The sequence below is a fragment of the Lycium ferocissimum genome, unplaced genomic scaffold (assembly GCF_029784015.1).
Source record: "Lycium ferocissimum isolate CSIRO_LF1 unplaced genomic scaffold, AGI_CSIRO_Lferr_CH_V1 ctg673, whole genome shotgun sequence".
NCBI classification, from domain to species: domain Eukaryota; kingdom Viridiplantae; phylum Streptophyta; class Magnoliopsida; order Solanales; family Solanaceae; genus Lycium; species Lycium ferocissimum.
In genome coordinates, this window is record NW_026726477.1 from 85,525 (window position 1) to 94,880 (window position 9,356).

Genomic DNA, 9,356 nt, shown 5'->3' on the forward strand with positions numbered 1-9,356 from the left:
GATTTTCCTTCGGTCTATAAAGTGATTAAACTCATTTGACAATTAAATTTTATGTATCTTTTTTTCTATAACTACAAAATATTATTTTAATATCAATACTGTTATAGATGTACAACGGCCAAAAAACTTTAAATCCAACAATGCTGTGACATATAGATTTGACGGTATCATCAATATTTTTAGCTGTAGGATTTGCAGCCCCTCTTTGGTCGCTCACACTGAATTATAAATTATTCTTCTCCCAGTAGGCAAGCTGATGGAAAGAAAATAGAACGTCAAATGTTAACAATACATTTGATGATGTTGTGCTATATTTCTTCCAAAAACAAAGCTACAGAAAAAAGTTGCCAGAAATGAAGTCCTATTGATAGTTCAACAACAGATGGGGTCCTATCTTTCATTAAATCCCCAAAAATCAAAACTACAACACCAAATAGAGAATATGGCCAGCAGGCACTAAGAGCCAAATGGACAAAATTCATGGATATGATAAATAATACTCCTTTAGTTCACTTTAAAGTACACAATTTATCCTAACGAATCATGCCTTCTTCCTCCTCTTCTAAGCAAGCACGAGATCCATTAGCAAATCGTTATTACACTGAAGAACCTGATCAAATCATCAAGTAAACCGGCTCTTTTTATCACTCCATCCTGAGCCCCTATTGGGGCTTCTGCTATGACTACGCTTCCGTGAAGCATCCGCATCGAGGGCACCATATCTGTTACTAGATGATTAGAAACTAGTCAAAACCATGAAAAAGGGGGGGAGAGAAATTTCAGAAATACTTGAGAGATGGCTGAATACCTGTCACGTGATCCCCGGTCATAACCACGTCCTCCACCTCTTTCTGATGGATTAGTCCAACCTCCCCTTCCTCCATTCTGCCCATAGCTACCATTAAAGCGTCCACCACGTGCTCCTCCACGTCCACCTTGGCCAGAACCCCACCTAGACCTTCCCATACCACCACCTCGTGAAGCCATATCACGCAGTTCAGTTGGCACAGATTGATTTGCACCTTCTAAAACTTTAACAAGATCTAAAGCATGCTTAGAATCCTGGTCAGAGAAAAATGTGTAGGCCAGACCAGATGCCCCTGCCCGGCCTGTTCTACCAATTCTGTGGACATAATCCTCTATTCCAGTTGGAAAGTCAAAATTTATCACCACCCTGTCACAATGCATTTCTCGTTAACTGTCGTTCAAAAGCCTGCACCTTTTTTTATATTCAAAAAGGAAATATGCATATGGATGGATAGACATTATAACGTGTATTAAACCACAATATTCCTATGAGGTCTTAGACCAAGACCACGGTCTAAGTTCAAGCTGTTTGTACTTGTGGAAGGCCAAAGAAATTATTCACATTACACACCAAAGAGCCAGATGTGGAAACAAACTTGACTACTTGGGTGTATTCCTCTAGTTCAGTTTCTAGGACAGAATGTAAATTGCAAACTCCTGATCGCTCTACTTAATCATCCACAAATCACGCCAATGCATTCACCGCTAACTCGGTTTCAAGCAAAATGTACAGTAACAGTTCTGACTGATGCTCTACCAAAAACAGCACACCTATCCTGAAAGGAAAACCCACCAACACACACCAAAGGGACTAAAGAGCGGAGGGGAAGCAATCAGTAACTAAAGAAGAATACTTCCACTCCTTTATGTGAGTCTACCTCTTTTTGTCCATTCCGAAAAGATTGACACCTTTATATAGATGGTAAGTCATTTTAACATTTCCGAGTTGTCCTTCATGAAATGCTCTTAGAGAATAATCCTCCGGATCAAAAAGAGTGTCCACTAAGCCTTTTTTTCTTGGGTCAAAAAGAGTGTCCACTTATCAAATCAAGAAAGAATTAATCTTATCTTTCCAACTTTGTCCCTATTAAGTGTTATGTAATCAAATCCCACTGCCTATTTAATTAGGGCAGTTTAGTCAAATTACCTATTTTTGTCGAGGAGTTAGTATTTTCTCAAGGGGTGTGCAAATAGCTAAGTGGACACTCTTTTTGATCCGGAGGGAGTATTTTTTGGCAAGCACATGCTTTATAGAAATTAACATGGCACTTTGAATACCAGTAGATACAAAGAGCACTCTTGGTAAAATACATATTTAGCTTATGTATGAAAAAGTACTTATTTCCTCTTAAACTACATGTCCAGTCTAGCACCACCATATACGAAATGGACAGTATATGCCCATCCAAAACCTAATTCCACAAGAAAGTGTGGCCAACAAACACTTTCTTCTCCAATTAAGCCATAAAAAAGTGCATCTGAGCAATGCATAATCAAGCATATTATGTTTAATATAACCAACCTGATATCTTTGATGTCCAAGCCCCGCGCAGCAACATCAGTAGCCACAAGCACAGGAGACCTGCCGGTGCGAAACTGGCTTAATACGTAATCCCTCTCACTCTGAGATTTATCCCCATGAATTGCAGCTGCTCCAAAGTTGCGAGTAAGATTGCGAGATAGTTGGTCACACATTTTCTTTGTTGAACAGAAAATAATGATCTTTGACCCAGGTTCTTTGGATCTCAAGATTTGTTCAACTCGCCGCTGTTTCTCCATCGGCATCAAGACTTCAATGTGCTGCAAGTCAAAAATACTTGAATTAATTGTAACCTCACCAATTCAGCTTTATATTCCCCGTATGTGTTAGACAGGTATAATGTAGATTCCACTATGATACCTCAGCTATCATCCCCAATTAGGAGGGGTAGAGAACTTGAAGATATTAACGAAAACCGTCCAGGAATATGATAAAGAAGCACACCTGTGTTATAGACTTGTTTGCAACAAGCTCGTCAACATTACCAATATTAACCTGAACTGAATTAACCAATAGATCTGCTGCAATCTTACGAACCCCCTTCGGCCATGTAGCTGTATACATCAATGTCTGCCTCTGCTTAGGCAGCTCCTTCACAATCTTCCTTATCTGAGGTTCAAATCCCATGTCCAGCATACGATCTGCTTCATCTAACACCAAGTAAGAAACTTGACCAAGACTAACTCTTCTCATTTCCAAAATGTCGTTCAAACGACCAGGAGTGGCTACAACAATATCTACACCCCTACTCAGCTCTCGTAGTTGAGGACCTTTTGGAGCACCTCCATACAGGCACTGACCATAAAAACATAAATAATCAGTTTCTCAAGCAGCAATTGACATTAGAATCTCAACGGTTGTCCAATAGCAACTATTCAACTATTCTATGTGCAGGTGAATATGCAGCTGGAATAAACTCCACTAGAATTTAGCAAATGCGTGATTCACAGCTCAAAACAAGGAATGTGATGCAATATTTAACCTCTGAGCTTTAGGTTTTAGATCTCTAGCCACACAGTCATTCTATAGTGTGGATATTCCTAGAATTGCAATCTTCCAAAAATGTCGTTGCATTTGAACATTGCAAAAACAAGAGTCAAATAGCAAATGTTCTAATTATAAAATTGATGCCAGACTAAGCATCAGTACCTTAAAACTGAAGTAAAATACCTAGTAATGGAACCCAAACTATGACATTCATAAGACATAAGCATCAAAAGCCAAAAACAAAACTTTTTTCTACCATCAAATAACAAAAATAATGAATCGAAATTCAAAAAGCAAAAGAACCCGCAAGTGAAGGAGAAAAAGTGTGTGTCAGATATAGAAAACAAAGGAAATCTAGGTCATGTTCTCTCAAAACATACCGTGCAAGATATCCTAGAGGATTTCCCAAACTTCACAGCTTCAGCTTGTATCTGTGTGGCTAACTCTCTTGTTGGTGACAGTATCAAAATAGTTGGGCCTAATTGAGGATTACTGCGACGATTTTGTAGATGAATAAATCCAGGTATCAAGTAACCCAGAGTTTTCCCAGACCCAGTCTTTGCAATAGCTACTATGTCACGGCCCTGAAGGGCAATAGGCCATGATTGTGCCTGAATTGGAGTAGGAGCAGAAAACCCAGCTTGATGCATCTGAAAATGTTGGCAACATCATTCAGCACATATACAAATTTGGAACTTTCTCATAGATCACTTATTAGACTAATTTGAATGGCCAACACAAGAAGAAGCATCATCCCCCTTAAGTAGGCGGTCAACACTTGCTAATGCAAACAAGAGCAGGAGGACGCCTCTTCTTCAGTTTGGACCATGTGGCAGACTGAATCATCACCGACAGCAGCCCCAGCCACGAACATGGATGATTCCGAAAGCCTTCACAAAAATTGGTCCACCAAATAAGGGTGCTCCACATACATGGAAGCCCCCAAAGGATGGTTGAACAGCGTACGACATTTAGCTCCTCCTTGGAGCAAATATCGCACCTGCGTGAAAGTACAGATGGGAAAAAAGGATGAGTACTGAAGCTCAACAGTGGACCTCCAGCAACCATTGAAATTCAGAAAGAATACTTGATTCTTACAGTAAATTCTTTGATAAGATGCCTCCTGAAGAGCAATTAAAATACAAACTAAAATGGGTTCATCCATACCTCCCTCACAATCTCTGAAGGAAATCCAGTTGCTTCAAATGATGTCAAAGGTGCAGGAACATCACCTCCCTGTCAAATGGAACGGAAAATATAATGTAAACATGAGTATTGACTGACAAACTTTTGTCCGAGGTTGGGGGATGGGGAGGGTATAGCATAACATAACAATAAACATGAAAGATGAAGATGAAGCTCTTTTGACGAGCTAGACTTATACGATGAAGTTATTGACAATAGAACATAGAGAACGAAGTACTTAGAGTTCTGATTAACCTACAGCAGGTTGAACACAAATAGAGAACTGAAAATCACAAGACAAAAATTTGGCTTGAAATAAATTATCAGACAAAAGAGACCAAAAATGTTCATCTTCAAGATGATGAACCTAGAACAAAAAGGTAGTCAGAGTTGCATTTCTTGTGCTTTAGCTGTACTCTGATTACACAAACCAAGAAACTCTAAAAGCGCATCATTCCAAGAAAAAGTAGTTCAGACCACTTATATTTTGGATAGGTAAAGTAAATAGATGAAGTAATTCAGAGACTTGGTGAAGACAATATACAACAACAAGTCCTACAAACACTACAACATCCTACATGCTAATGGAAGAGAATTGCAAACTAGAATACGATAAGATAACCTTTCACTTAGTCCAAACCCATACAACTATCACCAAAATAAAGAGGAGGTAGCTCATAGAGAATTGCCAATTACAATGAGACAAGACAACCTTTTTAATTAGAAAAGATATGACAACCTTCTATTTTGTCCAATCCCATACAGCTCTCTCCCAAGGGAAGAGGTAGCTCATGGAGATAAGAAAAACTTCTATGGTGTTGGGATGTAGAGCTGAACATGGTACAAGGGGAAGCACCAAATTTAAGGAAGGTATTTGTCATAGCAAAGTCCAAAACCAACAGTCACTGGTTGATCAAACAACAAAAATTGTCCTATCATATTTTCAACCATATGAAATGTGTCGCTCAATTGGACATCAGGACACTAATCTATGCAATGACACTGGTTTCTTATATACATGGTTTCTCTTTCTCTAGTTCATTCACCTGTTCCTCGTTATGAATTTTTTGCTGTCATACTCCATGAATTGTCCAGCTATCTACCAGAAACAATTGAGCTAGATACTAATGATGAGGATAATGATGTTCAACAAAAGCCAAATGAATTCTAACTGCTGATGATGTAATATTCAGTCGAATCTTATCTTCACATTTCTACTCTTAGTGTTGTGTTTTAATGTTTTTGATTCGACTTAGCTAGGATGTAAAATTAATTAAAACCTTTTTTGTGATGTTCAAGACATGCATCTATTATCCATAATGGAGGATGTTCCTATGCCTTTTATTTTGACAGTTCTATTTGTGGTGCTTTTCAAAAATTAAATCTCTATTACAAATTGAATTTACAAAAATTAGAATTTCACCTCATCTCTTTTTCCATATGTATTATTATGACTATGCTTTTCAAGTGACCATTTGGTACTATCTCATTAAACATGTTGAAAGAATCAAATGCAATTATTATATTTGAAATAGAATACATTCGGGAATTCCTTCAAATCGTTAAAAGTGCAGAGTCTGCATTAGTTCCTCTATTTTCATGAATATATTTTTCATCTTCGATAGACAGTTGCTAATATGCAAGAATTGAGATGGGCTCATTTTGCAATTATCAAAATCATGGCAAACGCCAATCATCCTACATGAGATCAAATCAACACCCTTTTTAGTCCCACATCCTCCACAGAAAGAAAAAATTAGAAACTGAAAAATAACTGAAACGGTTTCTTCACATCAAGCTATAAGACAAAGTTTCTTTGTTTCTTACCGTAACAGAGATTTCATTGTGGCGGCAGTAGGATCCTTGAGATATGTCAGTTCCTACACCTAGAGAACCATAGCCTTCATGAATAGATGTTCCATCACGAGAATGATCAGAACTGCTTCTCGCATTCTACACACAAATAAAAAGATAAGAAAAGAAACTTGGATTAGCACACACAGAGAGGAGTTAAAGAAACAAATCTACAGGGCAACATAACAAACTGAGGCTAAACTCAAACAACATTAGACTACTAAAGTTCAAGTGTCTAGAGCAGTTACTGTTGAACATACCCACAGATAACTACTTAAAGGAACAGATTCTTTTTTTTTTTAAAGTAAAAATAAGATCCTTTATATTTCCCCTGAAGTCTCTAGAGCCATCCGGTGTCACCATTGTCCATCAAAGTACTATCTTTTTGATGAAGACTACAGGGAACAGATCTTTCTTTTTTGATGACAAGGGAATAGATCTTTCCTTTCCTTTCCTTTCATATAACTGATCCTAATATTAACCACATGTAAATACTCCATAGCACATTTGTTAGCCAAGACTATAAGCGCTTTTCCCCCCACAAATTATGGTGAATACAACTATAGTTACATTATAGTATACATGAACCCCTAGTAAAACATAGTGGCTCAGAAACATCTGTAACTTCAGTAGATCATTCAACCTCCGAAATTCCTTGTTAACACCCAATACTTAGTTCTTTGATGATAATCATCAATGAAGATTTTTTAAAAGATCCCAAACACAGAAATGGAATATGCATTAACTCTCTCTTTAATTGATGTCAGTAATGTCAAATGGTTTTAAGAATAAGAGAATATGAAAATCCAAACTGTATACACTCAATAATCTCATTTTTTAAGGAAATGGAGAGAGGGAGGGAACTAAACGAATAGAGATACATTATAACAAGATACCTGAGGCTTTTGAACAGATGAACTCACAAACTTATGATGTGGTGGAGCAGACACTCCATTGGAAGAGGGAACAGGCCTCTCATATTGGGTATCATTGGTCTCTGGATTCCAGAAGTAAATGTATCCAGTTGTACCGTCAACTAGGCCTTTCCATGGTTTGGGGAGGGTAGGGTCTTCTGGTGCATAGGTTGGAGCGGCCATCTCAAAATTCAGTCTCCAATAACCACTGGAACTACATAACATCAACATGAACAGGTTTGAAATGTTAATTTGAGTGAAATGAACAACCATATGCTTGGGGAAAAAAATAAAACTTCAGAATGCACTTCTTTTATGCTCTATCATCAATGACTGTTCATAACTTGCAATAAGGCGATACTAGTTATCAAGATAAACCAAAGCAAAGCAAGCATGCCGCAGCCAAACAAATGTCAATTAACGAGCTGCAACGTGATGCAACTTAGGAAAACAACTCAATCACTTCAATAGTTTGTCGACACAGATCACAGCTTCAACGTGATACAACTTAGAAAAACAACTCTTGGGCAGCCATATATAATATAGCAAGATTAACTAAAAAGCCAAAATAGTTTCTTCATTGCCTTTCAAGGCTTCTATCACTTCTTATTTTTCTCCTTTTCCTCTTACTGCTAGTGGGAACACTAGCTCCACTAACCTCCTGAACCACAACAACTACTCCCTCTGTTTCATAATAGGTGGTGTTTTTACCTCTTCATTGTGTTTCAAAATATGTGGTGTTTCACAAAAGCAAAAAGGCATTAATTAATTTCTTCCAATTTTACCCTTGTTTAATAAAATGGAGTTTTTACATAATCAAGAAACCATTAAAGAGCAACTCCCTCTGCCCCAACTTATATAACACTCTTTCCTTTTTAGTCAGACAGCCCCCAAAAGAATGACACCTTACCTTTCTATATTTAGCAACCATTTAACTCTAAAATTCCTATTTACCCTTATTTCTAGGAACCAAAATTTCTCTGACTTGTTTTAGACCACGAGATTTAAAAGTAATTTTCTTTCTTAAACTTCATGCCCAGTCAAACACCCTCGGGATGCATTTGAGTAAGGATAAGTTAGTAAAAACTAAAAACACTTGCTACTTTTTTAGGAGCAAGTAGTTTTCTTAGGGTTGTGTCCAAGCTAAAAAAACACCACTTATATTGAAAGCTAAAAATAGAACCAACAAAATATAATTACTAAAACTACGTCTGCAGAATTGTTGTTTTTTTGAAAGAAAAGAGAAAACATAACAGCAATTATATTAACAAGCATCTAAGTTAAATTCAAATCCGAGGAATTCATGCCCAAAATTAATAACAATAACCATAAAAACGAAAAAAAAAATGAGGCGAATCAATCCATCAAAAGAAATAATAACTGATCTGAAACCCTAGATAATCATTTAGTAAAACATAACAGAAAATTAACTGATAAAAATCAAAAAGTTAATCCAGATCTGAAAAAAAAAATCAAAAAAATTGATAGACAAAATCATACCTAACGAAGTCGGTTTGATGATGATAAAAATTGAAGACCTTTGAATAATAATAAAAAAGGACAAATAAATTAAGTGGCTACAAATTAAAGATATCTCCTTTATTTCTCTGGTTGTAGGGTTTAGAAGACACCTACAAAGAGAGAGAGAGAGAAATACGCTTATGGGAAGCGTGAGGAGATATAAAGGGAGGTTGAAAATATCACACATGTGGGATATTTATAGAGAATGATACTGAGAGATGACGTCAAACCAAAAAATAAAACGCGTTTTGTATAGAGATAATAGTCAAAATACTCCCCAACGTTTGACCAAAAATCGCATAACTACACACCGACGCTTCTTTGATCCTATTACCCTTGGACAATTTTTTCAATATTAAAATGCCCCTTTTTTACCCAATATGACAACCCCAAATTATTAATGGTGTTTTGTCGCGCTTAGCCCACGTGCCACATCTTTAATTTTCCTCATTTTTTATTAATTTTCCCCCCTTCCTCCATCCATTTACTCTTCTTTAAAAAAAAAAAAAAAAAAAAAAAAAATCTCTCAATTTTCCACACTCCATTTT

The 9,356-nt window shown here is 36.9% G+C and overlaps 1 protein-coding gene across 3 annotated transcripts; it reads right to left on the reverse strand.

Moving 5' to 3' along the window:
• Positions 1-334: 334 nt before the first annotated feature.
• On the reverse strand, positions 335-8,966 carry LOC132045468 (ATP-dependent RNA helicase-like protein DB10). 3 transcript variants are annotated; one of them, XM_059436064.1, is made up of 9 exons: positions 8,788-8,966; positions 7,297-7,501; positions 6,347-6,472; positions 4,502-4,570; positions 3,715-3,984; positions 2,792-3,142; positions 2,330-2,607; positions 809-1,174; positions 335-728 (listed from the first exon to the last, which is right to left on the reverse strand). In XM_059436064.1, the coding sequence occupies exons 2-9, from the start codon at positions 7,468-7,470 to the stop codon at positions 623-625; spliced, it is 1,740 nt and encodes a 579-aa protein (XP_059292047.1). In that variant the 5' UTR covers positions 7,471-7,501; positions 8,788-8,966; the 3' UTR covers positions 335-622. The 3 variants fall into 3 exon arrangements, with proteins under 3 accessions (XP_059292047.1, XP_059292046.1, XP_059292045.1); XM_059436063.1 differs by having other exon boundaries at positions 335-722; positions 7,270-7,501; XM_059436062.1 differs by having other exon boundaries at positions 7,270-7,501.
• Positions 8,967-9,356: the final 390 nt, after the last annotated feature.